General features: G+C 39.8%; 1 protein-coding gene across 2 annotated transcripts in view; it reads left to right on the top strand.

The window, feature by feature from the left end:
• Positions 1-23,690, top strand: part of DENND6A (DENN domain containing 6A) — a 1,110,795-nt gene extending 1,087,105 nt beyond the window's left edge. Inside the window, exons 20-21 of one of the 2 annotated variants that reach the window (XM_044078774.1) lie at positions 22,281-22,391; positions 23,439-23,690. In XM_044078774.1, coding sequence (XP_043934709.1) covers positions 22,281-22,391; positions 23,439-23,534 — 207 coding nt within the window. In that variant the 3' untranslated portion in view covers positions 23,535-23,690. Of the gene's footprint in view, positions 1-22,280 lie in introns of both variants that reach the window. The other variant, XM_044078775.1, reaches the window with a different exon arrangement.
• The last annotated feature ends 1,593 nt before the right edge of the window (positions 23,691-25,283 follow it).

Raw genomic sequence — 25,283 nt, 5'->3', positions numbered from 1 at the left:
AATTGCCACATTGTTTACATGACTAATTGTATTTTATTTTATTTGTTTTCTACAAATTGGTTTTAAATACCATTTTAAATCATTTGAAATTTAAGTGTATATTTTGTTTCCATCATTATACATATATATTTTTTTTATTTTTATTTTTTTTTTTGGTTCTCTTTTTTCCACTTTATTCAAAATGATGGTAATAACAATACTAACTAATTATACAATTATATAGGTTTTTAGGGCTCTTGTACACAGACCTGAAGAAGTCTAGAAGGACGAAAGCGATCTTTGTTAACAATAGGTTATGAAAATAGAAACTGATTTTTACATGCAAAATGTATATGTATATATTTATATATAATTTTTGATCGCAAAATGAACTAAGGTTGATATATTTCCAGCCATGTAGTATATTGCCTTGTATAAAATCACAGACTTAGGTTCATAGGTTCATACTAGGCTATCTGCCCTAGGGCATTTATAAGTCTAGCCAGAATGTGTTTGGCTTTCGCCACCCATTTTAAATTTATTTTGCTATGCCCTTTCGAGAGTTAGTATACTGTGCCTCTGTCTAACAGTGACACAGAAGTGATACCCGGGGTAAACCTACGATCTCCCATCCACTCATCAAGATTCCTCTTGAAGAGAGTCAATGAGGGACTCTGCCTAACCTGGACTGGGATTTTATTCCAGAGTGAAGGGAGCCTCTGGGTTATGAATCTGTCCTTTTTTTAAATGTTATTTTTTTTTTTTTTTTTTTTTTTTTTTTTTTTTTTTTTTTTTTTTTTTTTTTTTTTTTTTTTTTTTTTTTTTTTTTTTTTTTTTTTTTTTTTTTTTTTTTTTTTTTTTTTTTTTTTTTTTTTTTTTTTTTTTTTTTTTTTTTTTTTTTTTTTTTTTTTTTTTTTTTTAAAAAAAAAAAAAAAAAAAAAAAAAAAAAAAAAAAAAAAAAAAAAAAAAAAAAAAAAAAAAAAAAAAAAAAAAAAAAAAAAAAAAAAAAAAAAAAAAAAAAAAAAAAAAAAAAAAAAAAAAAAAAAAAAAAATATTGCATATGATTACATTGAATGCAATGTCGAATCTTCTGCCTGGTCTGTCATACACAAGATGACTGACTTGAACTCAAGTTTCATGAAGATGTCAAGGCATACATTTAGACGCTCATTGGAAAACAATAATTTTCGGGAGTTCCTCTGCAGAGGTCCTGAAAAGTTTAAAAGAAAGAGGAAAAATTAATGCAGGGGGTGAAACATCTCTTTCTTTCACCTGTCCCAAGGTATCCAAGAAGATACCCTCCAAGTCCTAGGTCCTTCTTTCATAAGCCAGCTCAACAGAAATCCTTAAAGCAGCAATACAAGAAAAAGTGACAAGAAGATGCAAAAAAGAAAGGTAATATACCCCTTGGGTCTTCCCTGCATAAGAAAAATGCATGACTGTTTTTGGACCTCATCCCTCTAGCACTCTCCACAGCTCCGTCATCCTCCCAAACTAGCATGCAATTTCCTTCTTTCATGAAGTCTCTAGAAACAAATAGCAGATTCTTCGGTACTGTTTGCAGGTTGTAGCCAGTATGAATTACTGTGGGCATCCCCTCCTGTGTAATCAGAGATCCCTCTTCCAACAAAAAAACAGACTCATTTATTCTCCCATATTCTAAGAGATGTTATCACAGGGTGTAATAGAACCTGCCCCCCTTCCCAGCAGAGAAAAGGATTTTATTCAGGGATATTTCTGGTACCCAATAAAGAAGGCACCTGAAGGCCAGCCTTAAATTTATCAATTCTGAATGTTTTCCTTATTCCAAATTTTAACTTGCAGTCCCTTTTCCCTTTCTTCGACACAATACATATTTGGTCAAGCTAGACGTCAAAGATGCATATCACCACATCTCTAGTCACAGAGAACTCTGATGTTATTTAATGTTCTTTGTTATGGGACTGCACTTTCAATTTACATCTTTGCCATTTGGTCTGTCTACAGCTCCAGTGCTATTCACAAAAAGTGTAGCTCCAGTCATCGCTTTATACAGACATTAGGGAGTTCATATTTACACCTTCTGGGTGATTCTTATTTTAGGTGATTCCATCCAAGAAGCTCTGGCAAGTATTCTTGCAGTAAGGTGCATAATCTCACGTGGTATCGGGGTCTCAAAACAACCCACTAAACAAGTATAGTGGATCCATACATTTTTTCTTATTATTTTTTTCTTTTTCTGGTTCTCTTTTTTCACTTTATTCAAAATTATTTATTTTATTTATTTTACATTTGTTAACCGGGAAATTCCGATTGGACCAGGTCCATTTTCAGCGGAGGCCCGGGGAGAAAAAGCTCCAACATCCAAGTTATACAAATACAGCCACATCCAAGCATAATACACAAAACAGGTTACATCATGTATGCTGAGCATAGTAATATAACAAAAAATTAATAAAAACACTCCAGGTAAAAAGATATAGAACATGGGTAAAAAGACAATGTCAGTTATGCATTGGTAAGAAAAGAAAATATATCAAGTAAGATTCTACAGTTAAAAGTGCCCTTTCAGATGATAACAATACTAATTATACAATTATATATATTTTTATAGATAGTTTTCTTTAGGGTTTTCTTGACACACACGAACCTGAAAGGAGAAATCTAGAAAAGACAGCGATATTTGTCAAAAATAGGTTATTAAAATAGAATATAATTTTTACAATTTATTTTTTTACATGCAAAGATATATGTATATATTTATATATATACTTATATATTTTTTGATGCATGGAAATGGACTAAAAGGTTGATACATTTTCCAGCCATGTAGTATATTGTCTTGGATAAAATCACAGACCTATAACAATCTACTTAATAATCTGTGGTTAAACTCCTAGAGGTACCACATCATTATAAATTTTTATTCAAAATTACACTTAAGAGTTATATGTATTATGACAGCTACTACTAAGTAGGGCAGGACCAACTCGAATGTCACACTGATGATGGAAGGGATGTGAATTTAACGTGTACTAATAACACTTTTCTTTTACAGCACAATAGGCCGCTCTATAGGCTGGCCCTAATGAAAGGGGTGTGTGTATATGGCATGGCCAGCCAGCGTAGCCAGCATGCATGTAGCTGGCAGCATATATGAACATATAGATGTATATATATATCTTTAGAAGCTTTACATTGAACAAACTATTACTCTATTTTTTGTTTTACTTGGATTGCTTAATTATATGCCTTATATCTTTTTTGCTAACGTAAGATGAGTTTTGAAGTTAAGCTGCTTCTACTGTCTGATGCCAAGTGGTAGCATGTAGTGATTAGCACTAGGATATACTTCGGACTGAAAATCTTCCACACAGAGAAGTTTCTTATAGTAAGTTTAATTACACATCTGTAGTTTCTCTGATGTTGCTTATACAGTTGGTATAAGTCAAAAAGAACAAAATGTGGTATTGTTCTGCTATAAATATTGTTTTTGTTTTGGTTTTGCTTATTGTAGTTCAAGCTGCGAAGACACTGGTAAGTTGTAGAAAGAAGGTTGGAGAAGGACTATTTCAGCATAGCAGACAGCATACAATGGAAACTGTTAATCAGGATTTGTTACAGGAATTGTTAAGGAGAGTTGAATTTAAACCAAAAAAATAAAAGATCAGTAATGGTTGCCCAAGATATTGGGCTCCATGCACGGTTAAAAAAAGTCTATTGAAAAGTTGGGAGAAATGGACAATTGCAGGATCTGTGAAATAGAACTGAAAACAGTTACACATTTCATTGCTGGGTGTGGTACACTTACAGCTGAGAGTGGGTATACTGAAAGGCACAATAATGTAGAAAGACTATTGCATTGGGGATTGTGCAAACACTGCAGTATAGAAGTACTAAGAAACACTGGATACATGAACAACAAACTATTATCAACAGTGATGTATTTGAATCACTTCATATGGGATCTTCTAATACTAACAGTTGAGAAAATAGCTGCAAGAAAACCAGATATATTAATCCAAGAAAAAAGACAAAAGTAGCGTTAATCTTTCAAATTGCTGCACCCAGAAATTTTAGTGCCTTATGTACTGAGAGGCACAAAAGCATAAAATACCAGGATTGCAAGTAATGCGGAAGAAAAATATCCAGACAGTTCTAATAGTAGGAGAAATAGGAGTAGTAAATAAGGAATTTACAATCATACCTAAATATGCTACCAATACATGTAACCCTGTAAGAAATGCAGGAGACAATTTTGGGTACAGTGCAACTGCTGAGAAGAGCGATTTTGGCTAACATCACAGATTAAAACCGTACTAATTTCATGAACTCTAGTCATACCCTGACTTAGAAATGGAGTCCATCTCCATCACAATTTTTGAAATCCAAAACACTTGGATAAATTAAAGACATAAATTGTGTAACAGATTTAGGGAGTTAAATATACAAATGGAGAAGAGACTTCAAGAAGGAGATCTTGGTGATTACATGTAAACATTCCATAAGTGAATACAGTCACTATCAAAAGATAATTGAGGAGAAATACAGGCAAAGGCCCCCAAATATGGAAATTTTCACAATACAAAAAAAAAATCACAAGGGGGTGGGGGCGTAGAACAGAAGATTAGTAAAGGAGAAGTTAAAAAAATAGCTGAAGTTGTGGAATACCTGTGAAGTGGAGGATTCAGTGTAGAAAGTCTGACACAGGTTATATATCACAGCATGGTGGAACGAGTTCCCCAAGAAAGGTGAATCATGAGGAGCAGGAGCATCCCAGAGAATAATGCCAAGAAAGGTGAATCATGAGGAGCAGGAGACATCTGAAGAATAAATACCAAGAAAGGTGAATCATGAGGAGCAGGAGACATCTGTTGAATAAATACCAAGAAAGGTGAATCATGAGGAGCAGGAGACATCTGAAGAATAAATACCAAGAAAGATTGAATCGCCGAGGAGCAGGAGACATCTGAAGAATAAATACCAAGAAAGGTGAATCATGAGGAGCAGGAGACATCTGAAGAATAAATACCAAGAAAGGTGAATCATGAGGAGCAGGAGACATCTGAAGAATAAATATGGACATGGAAAATAAAGAGATTTAATATGGTGTAATATTTATGAAAAGGTGAAAGCACAACTAATCAATACAAAAAAGCAACACCAAATATATTTGAAGAGAAATACAGGCAAAGGCATCCAGACATGGAAAATTTTACAATGAAAAATAAGAAAACAAACTGAGAAAGCAGGAAAAGAGGATTAGTAATGGAGAAGTTAAAGACATAGGAACTGAAGTTATGGATTACCTCCAAAGTAAAGGATTTAGTGTAGAAAATCTAACTCTGATAACATCACAGCATGACAAAGTAATGAATCCCCAAAGGGAGAAACCAAGCAGGAAACTTACGTTTGATCAGTTGCCCATACATGAAGGCCTTCCACTTAGGAAACCAGTACAGAAGTTCAGTTTGAGTTTGCACAGCGTAATGGAGAAGTTAAAGACATAGGAACTGAAGTTATGGATTACCTCCAAAGTAAAGGATTTAGTGTAGAAAATCTAACTCTGATAACATCACAGCATGACAGAATAATGAATCCCCAAATTAAGGAGAAACCAGTGGAGCAGGAAACATTTGATCAGTTGCCATATGAAGGTACTTTGGAGCCTTCCATAGGAAACCAGTACAGAAGTTCAGTTTGAGTTGCACAGCAAGGGAAGGAATAGGAAACTCTGGCAACTCTGTTGTAGTCAGTGTTGTCGAGTGGTAGACCCGTGAGTTACCATATGAAACAGCAACTGATGAATATGGCACGGGAACAATTTCTGGAACTTTCTGTAGAATGCCTGCAGGAAACTGAGAACAAAGAATGTGCACTTAGTTTAGAAGAAAAGTATCTAAGCAAAGAATTGCTTGGTTTAACAGAGATGGATAGACATATTAAAATCAATGAAAGAAATAGACTACAGAAAGCCATTAAGACCCAAAATGTTAGAAATTTGATAAAAGAAATGTGCACAGTAATCGACTGTTCATAGAAAAAATTCATGTGATATAACAGAAGTAAAGAGGATGTATTACTGTGCAGTTATATTAACAGTCTTAGAACACAAAAACACAGGGCAGTAAGGGAAAAGAAGGGGCGAAATCAAATGCCATCATGGAAGTATCGAATAGAGAAAACAATAATGCAGTTAAGACAAGAAGTCTCGCTGTTAGAAGAGTACAAAAGAGGGAACAAATCAACAAAATACTTAAAGGTAGACATGATAAAAGCAACACGTAGTATCAGAACAGACCAGGATCTATCATACACTATTGCAAATAATTAAAGGTGTCAGCATAGGCAGATAGTTTTAGAAGATATGTAGATAAATATAAAGGCAAAGTACAAAATAAGCAATTATTGATGACCCAACAAAGTTTTATAGAGAACTGAGAAACAAGGCAAAAGGTAGAACCACCACCAAAAAAAAGAAGAAATAGACACATTTTGGAGAAATATCTATGAAAATCCTGTGGAATATAACAAAGATGCTGAAGGGATAGAAGTAGTTTAAGAAAGACAAAGATGCTTAAATGTATAAAACATAAAATGGGATGAAGTAACTATAGAGAAACTGAAGCAAAAATAAGAAAAGCTCCTAAATGGAAAACCCCAGGCCCAGATGCAGTACCTAACTTCTGGCTAAAAATACTAACATCTTTACATAAAGATTTAGCCATTAGTAAGAACTGTTTATATGCACACCCCAAACAGTCACCAGTAGGAAAAATGACCCTCCTCTTTAAGAGTGAACTTGCAAGGTATCCTAAAAACTATAAGCCAGTAACTTGAATTCCAACAACATATGAACTATACACTGGAATTGATGCCACCAGAGTTTATAGTCATTTAGAAGAAAACTCAAGCATGTCAATAGAACAAAAGGGTAGCAAAAGAAAGTTGTATAACAAAGGATCATTTGTTGTTAAATAAAGTCATAATGAAGAACTGTAAAAAGGGGAAAATCTAAGTATGGCATGGATACACTACAGAAAAAGCATTTGACAGCATCCCACATTAATGGATAAAAAGAGTGCTTACAAATATATAAGATTCACCCTACACTGATCAATTACATTACAGTGACCATGAAACAGTGGCAAACCACTTTGCACTTAAGTCACAATAAAGGATAAATTATTATCCCAGGGATAAAAATTCAAATTGGGATATTCCAGGGGAATTCTTTGTCACTGCTGCTCTTTTGTCTTGCCCTTAACCCATTAAGCTGTCTACTTAATAGATTAAGTAATGGCTACAACTTGGCTCGCAGAAAGCAGCAAAGTGTTAAGACTTCTCATCTTCTCTTTTGGATGATTTAAAACTGTATAGTTCATCAGATGAGGAACTGAAAGTACAACTGCAAGCACTCAAACCTTTCTCAAATGATATAAGAATGTAATTTGGTCTTGGTAAATATTCAAAAGCAGCCTTTAAAGCAGGAAAGCTGCAGCACCAAGAAAATGTCAGTGTTGGGCAGGAATGTGATATAAAAGAACTTGAGCAAGAGGGAGTATGTAAATATTTTTGCATTGATGAAGGATCAACAGTAAAACATGAACAAATGCTAATAAAACTTAGTAAGGAATATTTTAGAGGACTAAAATTAATATTGAAAACAGACCTGACATCTAGAAACAAAGTGCAAGCTATAGATCAATTTGCTATTCCTGATATAACTTATAATTTTGGACTGATTGGCCCCAAAAGGTATTGGATCAGTTGGACAGGAAAACAAGAAAAATGCTTCATGCTTATCAAAAGATTTATAACCCCGTTCTGAAGGAGGTATGGGTCTCCTTGAATTTAATTACATGTATAGATCTGCAATTGTAGGACTGCATACATATTTGCTGACCTTAAACATGGAGAAAGTTTAAAAACATGAGGATAATAAGTCTAAGATGACTTCCCTGCTTTGTTTAGCAGATTTATACTGATGTCAGTTGGGAGTGGAAATCAAACCTGAAGTAGATAAAAATCCGGCAGCAATTGAATGTGCCAAAAACAAAAGAAAAAATAAGAAGGATCAGATGAGAAGGTAAGAAATGTGGAAAATACATAAATATAGGTGCAAGTACAGAAAACTCCTGGAACAGCCTCATGTCTATCAGGATTTAAAGCAGGAATGTTTAAGGAGAGGTGAATTTAAACCAAAAGTCAGAAGGTTAATATTGGCACTCCAAGGTAGTTGGTGGACTACGTACACGTTGATTTACAAAATCCAATGAACATGTCAGAGAAATAAACAAATGCAGGTTTTGTAAAATAGAACTGGAAACTGTCGTACATCTTGTTGCTGGGTGTGATACACTAATGGCAGTAGGCCTGTATACTGAAAGACATAATAATGTGGCAAGACTGTTGCACTGGGGATTGTGTGAATGTTATGGTATTGAAGTGGCTGAAAAACACTGGAAACATTAGCCCCAAAGCATTATAGCAAATGATGAAGTTTATATCACATGGAGTCACCATTACCAACAGTTCAAAAAATAGTTGCAAGAAAACCGACATAATAGACCAGGAAAAGAAGACAGAAGTAGCATTGACTGTTGAAATTACTACACCCAGTGATTATGGTATCTTGTGTACAGAGACACACAAAGTCATAAAATACCAGGATTTGCAGGCAGAAATGAGGGCAGTTTGGAAGAAGGATACCCAAGGCAGTTCCAATAGCAGTAGGAGCAATGGGTCTCATAAAAAATAATTTACAGTCATATTTAGATATGTTACCGATGCATGTATCTCCATATGAATTGCAAAAGGAGTCAGTTTTGGGCACATTGTGGGTGCTATGAAGAGCACTTTTGGCTAATATCAAAGATTGAAACAATACTAATTTCATGAACTTTAATTCTATTTTGACTTAGGAATGGGGTCCATTCTTGTCATGGTATTAGAAACCCAAAAGACTTGGGAGAAATTAAAATGAGTGAATACACTGCGTAGTGTAGGCAATGGACACCTAAAGAGCTGTTGAGTGTTAACTCGTTGTACCCCACAATTATCACGTATGGTCAGTGGAATTTTTCTCCCCTTCCCCTAAGTTATGCAACCTGTAATACTGTTGTATAAGTTGGAGGGGATTAGGAGCACAACCCTCACACACACACACACACACTACATCCAAAGCCATCTTTCTTATTTTTTTATAATAAACGTTCTTTGTTTTTTATACATAATGGATACAATTAGCTCATACTTGATAAGTTATTAAGAACTGGTATTTTCAGTTTTGTGAACAACAAGGTAACTAGAGGCAAAACACAAAAAGCAGGGGCAATGTGCTGATCCACTACCAAAAATGCTAGAATTCCCTAGAAACACAGAGACAGAGAGCTGTACTTTTTATTTGATCTCTGGAGCTTTTGGACTCCATCTTAATCTAACAGGGCATCAGTGCTGGATGCCTTGTTTTAAAAATATAATTTTTTTCTCATTTTAGCTGAAAGAAGCATTTTAAAAATACCTATGTGAGGAAAAAAACACTGTACTATGCTTGGAAGTTAAGTCATGCAACAGGTGTTGGTGGGAGTGTGTATGTATGCATGTACGAGAAAGTAAAAAAAAATGGAATGGAAAGAGTAGCGGTTATCACATTCTCTGCAATTGCTGCCTGATTTAGTGGTTATGATTGTGTTAAAAACACCCAACCCATACTGTCTCAACCAGAAGCCTATTTCCAATTAATTGCACCTCATAACTTTTCTTTGTGTAACAGTCTACAAAACTAATACAACCTTTTTTCATACTGGGTAAACCATATTAATTGCTCCATTTCACATGTACTTATCTTCATACTGCTGTCACCCATCTTTAACATGTCCAAGTTACAGTGAATATAAAAAGTGTACACACCCCTGTTAAAATGCCAGGTTTTTGTGATATAAAAAAATGAGACCACAATAAATCATTTTAAAACTTTTCCCACTTTTAATGTGACCTGTAACCTGTACAATTCAGTAGAAAAACAAACAAATCTGTTAGGGGAAAAATGTAAAAAATAAAAAACGTACAATAAGCTGGTTGCATAAGTGTGCACACCCTTAAACTAATACTTTGTTGAAGCACCCTTTGATTTGATTACAGCATTCAGTCGTCTTCAGTAGGAGTCTATAAGCATGGCACATCTTGACTTGGCAATATTTATTTTATTTATGTATTTATTATTTATTACATTTGTTAACCGGGAAAGTCTGCTGGGTCTAGGTGAGCCCATTTTCAGTAGAGGCCCGGAGAGAAAAGCTCCACAATAACATTAATAGTACATACAAGAAAAAGCACATTATACGGTGTATATACAGTCTCAATGCATGGAAATAAATATTAAACACAATGGTACAAGTTATTTACAAACATTACACATCAACATTGTATACAATTTGATCATTGAGGATGGAGTTAGGTAGGGTAGCAGTTTTGATTGTTACTTGTTGGAGTTTTGTAGGCATAAGCAGTGGAATTCAGCAAGTCAGGGAGAGCTCCTAAGTAGTGATATTGTGGAGGGATATAGTAGTGGATCAGGTGTTAGGAGGTACTATTTTGGCACAAGTACAGTGCCAGAGAGAAGAGATATGTGATCTGAGAGACTTCCTAAAGAGAGCAGGATTATTGATTGTTCTGATAGAAGGTGGCAGTGCATTCCATAGTTTTGAGACGGTAAAAAGAGTACAGCATTTGACCAGCTGCAAGGTTAGGTTTTTCAACTTTCAGCATCATTATGTTTTTGGATCTTAGTGGCCTGTTAGGGTATATTTGCTCACTCTTCCTTGCAGACGTGCTCCAAATCTGTCAGATTGCGAGGGCATCTCTTGTGCACAGCCCTCTTCAGGTCACCCCACAGATTTTCTATTGAATTTAAGTCTGGGCTCTGGCTGGGCCATTGCAAAACTTTAATTTTCTTCTGGTGAAGCCATTCTTTTGTTGATGTGGATGTATGCTTTGGGTCATTGTCATGTTGAAAGGTGAAATTCCTCTTCATCTTTAGCTTTCTAGCAGATGCCTGAAGCTTTTGGGCCAAAAGTGACTGGTATTTGCAACTGTTCGTAATTCCCTCCTCTTTGACTAAAGCCCCAGTTCCAGCTGAAGAAAAGCAACCCCAAAGCATAATACTGCCACCACCATGCTTCACCGTGGGGATGGTATTCTTTTGATGATGCGCCAAACGTACCATCTGATGTTGTTAATCTTCTTTCCATTCATTACTGATGGATTAGCTGGCCTAATACCAAGCTCATGCCAGCCAAAAACTCTTGAGCTAAGCTTCTACCCACAATGCCCTTCTCTGTGTTACCTCAAATCTCGTTTGCCGCATAGCCGCGTTTTAGCCGAGCTCTCAGCTAAGTAGAAAACTTTTTGATATTTCTTAGGATTTTTTTTCACTTTTCCACTCCTTTGTGCTATATATTGATAATTATATATTTGTACAGTGTTCTGTTTAGTGCTTTCACTCCTGCTTTTACCTGTTTTGGTAAACCTTTAACTACCATTGGTGGTACGGCCTTCTCTCTCTACCCTGGTGGTATTCCTTGAATACCATCATTGGTATTTTCTTCTCTTTCCCTTTTAACTGAAAACTGAATGGTTGGCTGTTTTTTTATGTGTTTTTAGGTGTTGTGTGTATTTAGATAGGTTTATATATAGAGATAGCAGAGTTTAAATTTTTTCTTATAGTATTCTTCCTTGGTTGTTGTGTGTGTAAATTTCATGATGTCTGATAAAAAGGGTACATCGGGTTTCAAACATTGTGCTTCTTGTAAGGGTAAACTTCCAAATAGTGACTCAAATGACAATTGTGTTTATTGTTTGGGGGTGCCCCATCTTTCGGTGCAACCTCCTTGTGTGATTGTCAAAGTTTCAGTCAACACACTTTGAACGAGCGCAAGAATAAGTTGATCCTGAAAGGCCTACTTAAGTTGCCTTTTTCAGAGGTCCTTTCTGCGACAGAGGTCTCACCCCCTCCTGTTAAGGACAAGAAAAGGTCCTATTCGGTTCCCTCTTCACCATCCGGTGACCAGGGCAAATCTGTGAAATCTAAAGTGCCAAAACTATCTTCAGAGCATAAGTTTGCCTTGTCAACACCGACCTCTTCTGCTTCAGCTACAACCGTTATTATATCGGCGCCAGCTTCAGCTCCGATACTGTCTCCGGCACCATCAACCTTACAATGATTGCTATGACCTCTGCACAAAGTGCCACTTTGGCACAGTGCACGCCTTCGATGACTATCTCTGCAATTATGACTGAACCTTCCATGTCGGCTCCAAGTGCCCCTTCAGCACTGAGCCCTTTTACGGTCCCAATAACTGCGATGTTGACTCCGCTACTTCCAGTCTCCAAACTTGAGACATCAGTGCCGGAAGATTTCACACCACAGACCCGATACTCTCCATCCATAGACCCATTTCTAGGCAAGTGTACAGTCCATTCCTAGAGTGACCTGACTCCCCGTCGAGAGTATCCACTAGATCCACCAGGAGCCTTTCACAATTTGATGTGGTGCATCTTGTGGAACAGCTGTTGACAGCCAGGGGAGATACCCACTCCTTCCAGGACCCATCACCCTGTGGGACCTGGGTCGACTTCTCCACAGACTCCATCCTATTCTCCTCTTTTCACCATACCGGTTCCAAAGCCTTCTGCTCTGATGTCATTTTTGGAACCCACTGTCTCGGCGCCTGTGGTGGACCTCACTGGGGCTCCAGGACTGTCCCTTTGGTTTTTGGTTCCCACTGAACCGGTCCTTCCTCAAGCCCGTGATTGGGCTGCAGGCTCCTCTGTTCATGGCTCAGTTCTGAGTGTTTCTTTGGCTCCATCCTCTGTACCAGGATTCCTGTCTGCACCGATCCTGCTTGAGGCTCCATCCTTGGAGACGGGTTCGACAGAGCGGGGTGTAACCCCGGTTCCGAGGTTGTCCTTCTCTGTTCCAGGCTCCCATCCCTCTTCAGGCGTATGTGCTTTCTGTGCTTTGGAGAGGGCCCTTGCTTCTGGTAGCATTCTGCTGATGTTGGAACCCCAGACCTCTCCTCATGAGCTACAGCTGACACAGGCCACCTCCCTGGGACACCTGGCAGGAAAGCTGCAGGATCCCCTGTTGCAGGGTGCCCTCTCTTCCGAGTCCTCCTCAGATGTCCCCACTGAGGAGGCCCCACAGAGGATATCATGCAAGAGGAAGCACGTAGACTTACCTGAGGAGTCTCTAACGGAGGACATGGATTTTGATGATGGTGAAGGGGCCCCACAGTCACCCCCTGATGATGTCTCCTTTGGGGACATCCTTGAAATGTTGAAACAGAGGGGTGATTGGAAGTCCATTAACCCGTCTTCTGAGGAGTCCGTGTTTCTGCAGGCTTTCCGTGCTTGGGCATCTACTTCATGGGTGACCCTGCCTGCAGACGAGCTAGTTCAGCTCGTGGTGCAACGCGCTTGGAAGAACCCTGATTCTGTTGAGGTGATCCCTCGGAGACCTGACTAGATTCTTTCTCCACCGACGAAAACCCACATTGGTCCAGAGGTTTACCAGTTGATACTATGGTGGTGGTGGCAGCCACAAAAAAGGATCTCGCTGAGGAGAGTCCTACTGTCCATTCACCCAACAGAGAGTCCTCGGTCCATGGACAGATAGGGGAAGTGAGTCATTGCTTCAGCGACCTTCGCCATACAGTCCCTGAACTACTTGGCACATTTTATGAGGCACCAAAGAGACTTGATCTCCAAACTCTCTGGAACACTCGCAGGGCAGATGTCTGATGAGGCAAGGGATAAAGTTGTTTCACAGCTCACAACCCTGGAATCAGTCTCCAGTTCATCCATGAGGTTGCTCTCCCGCGCAACCGAGTGGGTGGCTAGAGCTTGTGGGTTCATGCTAGTTATGAGACACCATGCCTGGATGCGCCTTTGTGACCTCACAGACCCTTTCAAGTCTTCCTTCCTGAATAATCCCATTGAAGCATCTTCCCTTTTTGGCCCCAAGGTGAAGGACACTGGCCAGGTGTGAGCAGGATGGTAAGACCCTGTCTGCCGTAGGTCGACGTTTTTCCAACCCTCAACGTTCCTTTTTTAGGAGTCAGAGAAGTGGCAAAATGTGGCACAAAAAAACTCAGGGTCCTTTCCCTGCCACACAGTGATGATACCCCCAGGAGCAGAGGGGGTAACAATTCTGGAAGATGCCCCTACCGAGGCAGAGGGGGTATGCATAATCAGGGACCCAGGGATTCTTTCGCTGGGCAGCCTTATCAGCGCTCCTGAAGAGCGGCCCGATTGCTTTCCTCTGGAAGCAGTCGGGGGTTGCTTCTCTCTATACCAAACTGCCTGGCATTCCATAACCACCGATCGTTGGCTGCAGAAGATCATAACCAGAGGCTGCACTATTCCCCTCATCGCTTATCCAAAGCTTCCATCAAAACTTTCTGACATTCCACCCAGTCAAAGGGAAGAAACAGCTGCAGAAATAAACAAGCTGTATCAAAAAAGAGTCATCCAATCAGTCCCACCAGACCAATGCGGATCCAGATTTTAGTGGAGACCGATTCTGGATCTCAGCAATTTAAACAAATCTGTTGCCCAAACCAAATTCCGGATGGTCATGGTTCAGTCCACTCTCCCTTTTCTAAGGGAAGGTGATTGGATGTGCTCAATAGATCTCCGGGACATGTATTACTACATCAAAATGGAAAAATGCTCCAGGAGTCTCTTTCGCTTCCAGCTGGGAGCCAATTACCTGTTTTGTGCCCTGCCATTTGGACTCTCTACAGCCCCCAGAGTGTTCACAAAGTGCATGGCAGTAGTTACAGCTCACTTGAGATTACAAGGATTTCGGATGTTTCCATATCTGGACAATTGCCTCCTTACCACCCCCACCAAGCATCTTCTGGCAACAGCCCTGCATTCCACCCTTACACTGGCAGAATTTTGGGGGATAACTATAAACTGGGAGAAATCCAATCTGGCTCCAGCCCAGAAGATAGAATTTATTGAAACAGTCTTCAACACCTGCTCTTGTCTAGTGTAGCTCACAGACTTCAAAGATTAAAGCTTCAGCTCCAGATGATACTCTGTCAAAACAAAGTCTCAGTGAGAGAGGTTTTTCAGATTCTAGGATCCATGGCAGCTTCCATACCAATATGCTTTCAGATTCAGATAACCAATTCTTGCAAACAGGACCATCTTTGGTGGATGAGGCCAGACACAGAACTTTGGAACTGTCCATTCCAAACCCCTCAGCCCAAAGACATTGTGACCAAGGATGCTTCCCTGATAGGGTGGGGTGGGGGGGGTCATTTTCAGGGAAAGACAGTCCAAGGCACATGGTCCACATTGGAAGCCAACTTGTATATCAGCGTTCTAGAACTGAGAGCAGTGCTGTTAGCATTGCAAGCATTCCAACCTGTTCTTCCTTCTGGAACGATTGCAGTTCAGTTCAGTCAGCATGTCAGTAGTCTGGTATAGCAACAAGCAAGGAGGAACCAAGTCCTATCCCCTGTGTCGAGAGGCCATGAGAATTTGGCAGTGGGCGATAGCTTCCAACCACTTCCTGATAGTAATGCATATCCTGGGAATTTCCAACGTGATTGCAGACAAGTTGAGATGAGATGTATCCTCTTGCCTCATGAGTGGTCTCTCAATCCCAAAGTAGTGGCAGAAATCTTCAGCTGTTGTGACCTATTCACCTCCCCGTCAAACAACAAATGCACCAGCTATTTTGCCCTATTTCCCCTGGAGGGGGAGTCCCAGAGGGACGCTCTGATCCACAGTTGGCCCACGGGACTACTATATGCCTATTCTCCCATTCCTCTGATACCCCAATTCATAAAGAAAGCCATTCGGTTGAAATGTAAAGTGATCCTCATAGCCCCCTTTTGGCCTCAACAAGTTTGGTTCCCCTTCCTTCGGCCTCATCTGTTATGTCGACCATGGATTCTGGACCCTCTTCCAGATCTAATTTCTCACCCCCAAGAGTTGAGTCATCCGAACCTGTGCAGTCTCAGGCTGACAGCTTGGTTTCTCCACTTCCATTAATTGCCGGGCAGGATGACCTCTCCTCATTTTTTTGTGACATTATTCTGGCCTCTCATAAACCATCCACCAGAAGACTATATCTGGACAAATGGAAAAGATTCTCTATTTTGTCTAAGGGAAAGATGCTAGATCCATACTCAGCTCCAGTCACAGCAGTTTTACAGTACCTGTCTATATTTTTCAAAGATGAAGCCGCAGCCACTACCATATGAGTACACCTAGCGGCTATTTCAGACTATCATAATGGATTGAATGGTACTCCCCTAATTTTGCTGCGTTTATGTAAAACTTTTCTCAAAGGAGTTTCTCATATTAGGCCTCCAATCAACAGCCTATAGAGCCATGGAACCTCACGTTAGTTCTCCAGTCTTTGACTTAATCTCCTTTTGAACCCACTGCAAAATGTGATCTCAAATTCTTGTCGTGGAAATCCCTCTTCCTGGTAGCTATCACATCAACCGAATTAATTTCTGAGCTTCAGGCATTATGCACCAAAAGACCCTATCTAATCTTCCACAAGGACAGAGTATCACTCCAGACAAACCCGTCTTTCCTCCCCAAAGTTGTTTCTGATTTTTCCATCAATCAAACTATTGACTTACCATTTTTTTCCCAAATTTTTCTAATAAAGGGGAATACTTCCTGCATTCGTAGGATGTGCACAGACAATTGAGATTTTTTTTAGACAGAACCAAAGCAATTCGTAAAACTAACCAACTTTTCATTTCCTTTCCTGGGCCTAGAATGGGAAATTCTATCTCCAAGGTCACTTTATCTAAATGGTTAAGGGACTACATATGTTTCATTTATTCACTTGCAAAAGAACCTATGCCAAAGAGTATTAAAGCCCATTCTTCTAGATTTATGTCAATGTCTGTAGCCATTCCAGAGCTTCTATGGATGAAGTCTGTGCAGCAGCCACTTGGGCTAAACCCGACACTTTTATCAATCATTACAAATTGGATATGCTCTCCAGAGGGAGAGCTGCCTTCGGCTCAGTGGTACTCAGGAACGTTCTTCCATAAGGAACACCCAAGGATCACAAGGTAGCTGGGGATTCTGTCCCATCATTGTTGAATGGAAAGAAGATTAACAACATCAGATAAAGAAGTTATGTCTCACCATAATGTTCCATCTGTGTTGTTCATCTCCTTTCATTCATCACTTCCCATCCTTCTTCCCCTGCCAAAGGCTACAGGCGGATACTTTGGGTCTAAGTGGTGTCTTAGGACATTTGCGCAGAAATGGCCTCTGCTTTACTTATACATCATAAGGTAATGGGGAGAAGGGCATTGTGGGTAGAAGCTTAGCTCAAGAGTTTTTGGCTGGCACGAGCTTGGTATTAGGCCGACTTGGCTCTGAGGGCTCGGAACTGAACCCATCAGTAATGAATGAAAGAAGATGAACAACACAGATGGAACGTTATGGTAAGACATAACTTCTTTTTTTGGAATTGTGGCCAATGCTTTTGGGAGACTTGATGTATATATTGTTTTGCAAATTTTAGCCAGGCCTGGATGTCTTTCTGTGTAAGAAAAGGCTTCTGTCTTCCAACCCTACCCAGCAGCCCAGACATATGAAAAACATGAGATATTGTTGTCACATGTAGTACATAACCAGTACTTGCCAGAAATTCCTGCAGCTCCTTCAGTGTTGCTGTAGGTATCTTGGCAGTCTCCCTGACCAGTTTTCGTCTTGTCTTTTCATCAATTTTGGATGGAAATCCAGTTCTTTGCAAAGTCACTGTTGTCCCATATTTTCTCCACTTTTTGATGACTGTCTTCACTGTGCTCCATGGTATATCCAATGCTGTGGAAGTTTTTTTGTACCCTTCTCCTGACTGATACCTTTCAACAATGAGATCCCTTTGATGCTTTGTAAGCTGTCTGCGAACCATGGCTTCTGCTGTAGCAGGCAACTGAGTAAATGTCAGGAAAATCCTACTAGGACAGCTGAACTTTATTTGGGGTTAATCAGAGTCTCTTTAATTGATGGCAAGTGTGTACCCAAGAAGACTGAATGCTGTAATTAAATCAAAAGGTGCTTCAACAAAGTATTAGTTTAAGGGTATGCACACTTATGCAACCAGCTTATTGTTTGTTTTTTTTTCCCCTAATAGATTTGTTTTTCAATTGAATTGTACAGGTTATAGGTCACATTTAAGGTGGGAAAAGTTTTGAAATGATTTATTGTGATCTCATTTTTTTTATATCACAAAAACCTGCCATTTTAACAGGGGTGTGTGCACTTTTTATATCCACTGTATCTTGTACTGAACATAGGCTTGAAATTCTACAACTGCCATTGACACATTTAATGTTTTCTCATCCCAGGGGTTACTTCATACCCTTTTTGCAGCCCCCTCCAACTCAAAAATCTCTCCCAGATGTTCTACCCCATCAGAGGGAGTTGGCCCTTCTAGAAGTTCGAGACCCCTTTCAAAAATGACCCATCCAGAAGGTCCCAACAGGGCAACAAGGGTCCAGAACTTACTCTCACTTCTTTTTGTGCTCAGAAAGACTGGGGACCTGCATCCCATTCTGGACCTCAGTGTTTTAAATATGTCAGTCAAGAAGTTGAAATTCCGAATGGTCACTGTTCAGTCCATTCTGCCTCTTCTGGGCAAGGATGATTGGATGTGCTCAGTGGATCTCAAGGTTGCATACTATCACATCAAAATCTACAGACAGTCCAGGAGATACCTGCACTTCTGGTTGGGGCCCAATCACTATCAGTTCAGAGCCCTGCCCTTTGGGCTCACCTCAGCCCCCCCAGGTGTTTACCAAATGTATGGCAATGGTAGCAACCCATCTCCAGCAACAAGATTTCCAGGTCTTTCCATACCTGGACGATTGACTTCTCATGACACCCACAAGGCATCAACTCATTCTGGCCACGTATTACACACTCAGTCTGTTTCAGGACCTAGGCATCCCAGTCAACCTGCCCACATCTCATCATGCCCCATGTAAAAGCCTGGAATTTATCAAGGTCCTTCTGGACACTGCATCAGAGACTGCAGCACTTTCCCCACGCAGAGTCGAGATGATTCGGGAACAGGTCTGTCTTCCTCTGGATCTGGAACATCTCTCAGTTCATTTAATCTTACAGGTGCTAGGTTTAATGGCGGGGGTGATTCAGTTCGTCCGTCTCTCCAGACATCACATGTGAGTTCTACATTGGACCCTTGTGGGGCAGTGGTTAGCCCATCTTCATCCCCTGTTCATGACCATCAGGATTTCTCAAGTCTGCAGACGTCACTTTGGTTGGTGGCTCCATGCTTAGGACCATCTTCTAGGCAGAACCTTCTGTCTTCCCAAACCCAAGGCACTGTGACCACAGATGCCTCCCTGTTGGGGTGGGATGGGGCGGCATTATTGGGGAAGGACTGTCCAAGGCACATGGTCCCCCTTAGAGACCAATTTGCATATCAGTGTCCTGAAGATGAGAGTAGTCCTTCTAACATTGCAAGCCTTCCAAGACTGTCTCCCTCTCCGGACCATTACAATTCAGTCAGACAACATGGCAGTCTGGTACATCAACAAGCAGGGGTAAACATGGTCTTTTCCCCTGTGCAGGGAGACCATTTGAGTATGGGAATGGGTGATATCTTCCAGTCGCTTTCTTCTTGCAACACATATTCCTGCAAGTTCCAGCGTATTAGCTGACAAACTCAGCAGATTTATCCTGAGACCTCACAAGTGGCCTTGAATCCGTCAGTGGCTGGTCGGATATTCGAGAGCTGGGGTCTCCCTTGCTGCAATCTTTTTGCCTCTCCATTCAATGACAAATACACCAAATGCTTTGCCCTGATCCGCCCCCCCCCCAATGGGGGAGTCACCCAGGGATGTTCTGGTTCATGATTGGTCATCTGGTCTCTTGTATGCCTATCCCTCAGCTCCCATCATTCCCAAAGTCTTACAGAAAACTCATCGCCTGAAGACTCCTCTCATCCTTATTGCCCCGTTCTGGCCTCGTTAGGTGTGGTTTTCCCTCCTTTGGTCTCATCTGAAATATCTGCCTTGGATATTAGATCCCATTCCTGATCTCATTTCCCATCCTTGGGGGCTTCCTATTCCCAACCTTCAGTCCCTTCATCAGACTGCTTGGTACCTCCAATTCCAATGATTCTTTCCAAGTCCAGGCTCCCTTCCCCAGTTAAGACCATTATTTTGGCTTCTCAAAAACCATCTACCAAGAAGGTGTATTCCAGCAAATGGAGGATATTTTCTATCTGGGCAAAACAGCACAATCTAGACCCTTTTTCAGCTTCTGTCCCTGACATCTTGTCATTCCTGGCCTCTCTTTTTCAACATGGGGCTAGTTTCCCTGTGATTAAACTCCAGCTGGCCACTATCTCCAACTTTTATATGAGCAAAAGTCCTACCTTTTCTTCTAGGCTGTGCAAGGCCTTCTTTAAATTGATCTTTCTACCCAGACCTCCTGTAAAGGATCCTTCCCCTCCTTGGGATCTCTCTCTGGTGCTGCAATCTTTGATGCAGAAACCTTTTGAGCCTGTGGCGACCTGTGACCTTAAATTCCTGTCCTGCAAGATGGCCTTTTTGGTGGCAGTTACTTCAGCCAGGAGGGTCTCCAATTTGCAGGCTCTGTGCATAAAGCCTTCTTTTATGGTATTCCATAAGGATAGGGTGTCTCTCAGGACCAGTCCTTCCTTTGTCCTTAAAGTAGCTTCAGAGGTGAATCTTAATCAGTCAATTGAACTTCCTGTGTTCTTTCCTAATTTTTCCAATTAAGGAGAATATCAGTTGCATTGTTTGGGTATTCATAGGCAGTTACGTTTTTACCTCAAGCAGACTGAAAATTTTTGAAAATCTGATCAGCTCTTTTTTTGCCTTTTCTCAGACCAGGAGAGGTCAAGCGGTTTCCAAGGTGTCTATTTCTCATTGGATTATGAGCTGTATTTCCTATATTTACGAAAGCAGACACCTGGAGCTCACTGGACCAGTCAAAGCTCACTCTGCTAGGTCAGTAGCCACATCTTCTGCCTTCTTGGCTAAACTTTCTTTAGATGAGATTTGTGCTGCTACTACTTGGTCTAATCCTCATACTTTTGTTGCTCATTACAAGTTAGACCTGATGTCCAGGAGCAGGGCTTCCTTTGGTTCTTCTGTGCTCCGGCAAATCCTTCCATGAGGCCTCCCAGGGTTAGTAGTAGCTGGGGACTCTGACCCACCAGTGATTAATAATGACATGGATAGCATCAGATAAAGAGTTATGTACAGTGTCATTATTCATCACGTTCCCACCCTCCTTCCCATGATTGAGGAGTTAGTGAGGGATGTGTTCCTTAGTGTCCTTTCGTCTTTTAGGTAATATTCACTGCCTCCTATTACTAGCCAGCAAACTCAATCTGAGGGTTGTGTGTAGCAAGGGATCTTGGTAAGAGAAGGAGCTTGAGCTCAGCAGCTGTCTTTCTAGTTGCAAGCTCGGATCCGATGTCGGATCCTACACCCATCCGTGATGAATAATGACACTGGATAACACATATTCCAAGTTATGGTAAGTACATAACTCTTTTTTTTTTCTTCAACATCATCTAAGGTTTCAACAAATGCCATATAGTAGTTTGTAAGTCACTTGGTTTTGGAAGTATTAATTTGCATATGAAAATATTGCATATCTTTGTAATTACTAGCAAACAACTCGCAATGTCTCCAGTATAGCGTATAACATATGGGCAATGACAATGTATTTTTCTTTCACAATGGCATTTTATGCCATGCCTCTCATTAGCACTCAACTGTTTATGAAAATGTAAATAAAAACATGAACATTTGAATAAAAAGCGGCAAATGTATCTCCCACTGCAGGAAATCCTAAATTAACAATCTTGGTATCCTTTTGATAATTACACCTTGCTGTTTCTTATGCTGTTTATTAATTGGTTACTCACTTAGTTAAGGAAGCCAGCCCCAAAAATGTCAGTGCATTACAAAGAGCTATGGATGTTAAATGGAAGTATACAAAAAAAGTGGTATAGTTCTAAGCGAGTTAATGATGTATTAGTTTCAATAAGATGATATATTTTTTCTAGGCTGGTAATATTTTTATAAGTCTAGGGTAGGATGTAGCTGATAGAGGAAGGGGTCTTTAGAAATGTATATTTGCCATGATGTACAAGACCTTTGAATGTTGTGTTGGTTGTGTTATGTAATATAGTACTGTTTTTTCATTCAGTAAATCAGCAGATTATAACAAATAAAAAATATAATTTGCATTTTATTTTGTAGGCGCAGGCAGAGCAAGAACATTTACCACTGAAGCAGGAAACAAAGGAAAAGCTAAGACTGCACATAGATGGAATTATTTTTGCACTGCCAGAAGATTTACAGGCCATCTTGGTAAAAACAGGCACTGAGTGACCTTTGATGAGAGAGAAAGTGTTTGCCTTTTACAGATCCCCTCCATATGAAACGAGGGAATTGCCTGTGAACTGCATCACAATTCTGATCATGTGAAGAACTGAAATAGAGATAGTTTCAAAGCTGTGCATTGTAATGTTAGAATTTGATGATATAATTGCAGTTCACATATTACTGTAATGAAGGACTTTATTTTTAATTATAGTATGACATAACTATTTTACAATTTGTAGAATAGTGCTGTTGAGTGAGAACCATTACAGTGCAATGCTGGCACTGCGCTGTGGTGTTCAGATTAATGCCTCTGTTACAGAGCCTCGTGCCATACTCAAGGTGGCAGCATTGCTTATTTTATCTACAGTTGACAAGAAAATATGTTTGTCCCACATAGATGGTGACAAGCAGTGTTTGCAGTATGACTTGTTTGGTTATCACAAGGACATGAGAATCAAACTCATTGCACAAGAAGGTCAAGACTTGTATTAAGAACAAAACAAAACTAGAAAAGAGAAATATTATGGCTTTGATGTGCTCTCATCATGGCAGAATTTTCTGTACAAGCACACAAAAATGAAACAAAACTGTTTTTTTATGCTCAATGATGCTTCCAGTGTGATGAGCCAGTTTTATGTTTGCAACAGTGATTGTTTTTTCATAAAAGATAGAGAAGTACCTGTTGAAGCACCCCACGGGACACTTCTTTAGCTGCACTGCCTAAAAATAATTTTTATCAAGTTACAAATAAGTGTCTTCACTAGGAGAACAGCAACAAGGCTTATTCAGTGAAGCACATACCCTGTGTTAGATTTAAACAGGATATGTTGCTCTATGGCCTAATGCTAACCACTAAATCACACTGCTTATATTATCCTTCACTAAATGCTTGTTGCAGTTCTGCAAATTGCAAGTGACATCTTGAAAGTCAGATAAAAAACTAAGTTCAAAAATAATACCACTGTTCTGTGCACTTTGCTATATTTAGTTCTGCACGTTTATTCTATTTTTTCAATGCTGTTTGTTTTCCAGATTATACAGAAAGGACATTGTACACAGGGGTCATCAGTGTTATCAAATGTCCACGTGATGGTAGTTCTTAGTAAGTGGAATGTGAGAAGTGGATGAGTATGAAAATGAAACAACATTTAGATTGTTTTTATTGCAATGACAAGAAATTGTACAGAATGCAGGAATCTCTTGATTGCTAAAAAGAAAACAGTTGTCAAAAATTTCTTCACATTTCAGAGTCTCTTCTATAAATACAAGATATTTAAAGCATAACCAATTACACCAGATGCTTAATTTACTTGATAATATGTTGTCCTACAAAATGTGCATGCTGTGTGCTTGTTTTGTTAGTATAAAAGTGTAGCATCATGTTACCTTCACGTGGTCGAATAGTCACCTTGTAGAGAGAGCTTAGTGCTTGGGAAAGTAGATGAATGTACTTTTTGTCAAGTGACGGAAACATAAATGAAGTGAGTGTGTGTGTATGTGTATGCATTCTGAGGATTGTAATGCCAAAACTTTCAGATATGCTGACTGTTTTGGCATTATGGGTGGGAAATTGAGTATTTGCGGGTTAGGGTTAGTGTAAGGGCCATGGAAGGGGGAAATGCTTACTGTTGTGCATGTGTGCAAATGTATGTGATGCACATCTGAGTGTCTTGTGTAGTGGCAGTCTTGCAGAAAGGGTTTTTCTAAGTTAAGGTGTAGGGTGGAAATCAGGGACAGGGTTAGGTTAGGGTTATTACACATTAATAAGGTGGTATAGGGAGGTGACGCTCCATGCCCATCCTTAGTAATGGGTGCTAACCTTAACCCAGACTTGACACCTTTATTTAGAAATCCCCTTTCCATAACACTACAACTATTCAAAGTGTATCTGAATGTAGGGGTTGACTTTTAGTTAACTGCTTGGGAAAGGAAATTGTTTGGTTTCCTTTTGCAATTTTTTTTTTTATGTTTTCGACAAGGTGAGTTTCAGTCACTTGTGTTATATTATTTTGTGTCTGTCAGGTCAGGACTGAACATAAGTCACAGCATTCAGAAACTCGCTGCAACCCGTTTATGTAATGTGCATAGCAGTGGCTAACATAGCACATAGTATTATAAGTTGTGTAACAATGGAGAAGCTCTGCTACCAAAATAGCAGTCAGACATTATGGACTGTTTTTTTTAAGCACTTAGTTGAGACAGGAAATAGTTAAATTTATATCTACTGGTTAAGGAATAGCTAGATCTGAAAGTGTCTCATTGGTTGGTTGGCTGTAGACCATAAGAACTTGAGGAGCATAACAGCCACCATAGAATAATAAAACTGTACATTACCAAATGCAGATTATGCAAGCATTGTGGCTTGTAATTCACATACTCGGTTGTGGCAAGCATGATCAGCAAGATGGACTAGTTCTGAACTACAACAGCTAGGAAGATTTAAGAAAGTGTTATTTCACAGAAGGAGCAGTGGGGCAACTTTTCAAAGAGATATTGGGTTCAAAATCAGTGACACTGTAGCTTTTAGAACTGGGGAGTGGAGAATGAGCTGCTAAATTAATTAGACCTGCATCTTGGCCAGTAAACAGAAGGATAATTAAGTGGGCCAATGTGGCCATTATCTGCCGTCATGACACTTTTTTTGTTCAGTTCCCTCTTACCATTTGTTTGCTGAGTGATGGTCTTCTTTGACTTAATACTGTCTGCCATTAACCATTGTCATTGTTCAGACCCCTCCCCCTTGCACGTGGTTTAGGGGCTTTGTCAAGCCTCTTTGAATACATACATTACAGAGCCCTCCTCTCCTAGTAGGCAGGCACACTGCAGTGGCAACACTGTCTGCCTTATCACCGAAATCTGTGCAATTAGTGTAGGCCA

This window comes from Protopterus annectens, chromosome 7.part1 (genome assembly GCF_019279795.1).
Source record: "Protopterus annectens isolate FY-2018-M chromosome 7.part1, PAN1.0, whole genome shotgun sequence".
Taxonomy (NCBI): Eukaryota; Metazoa; Chordata; order Ceratodontiformes; family Protopteridae; genus Protopterus; species Protopterus annectens.
The sequence above is the reverse complement of the archived record's forward strand: the minus strand, read 5'-3'. Positions and strand labels throughout refer to the sequence as shown.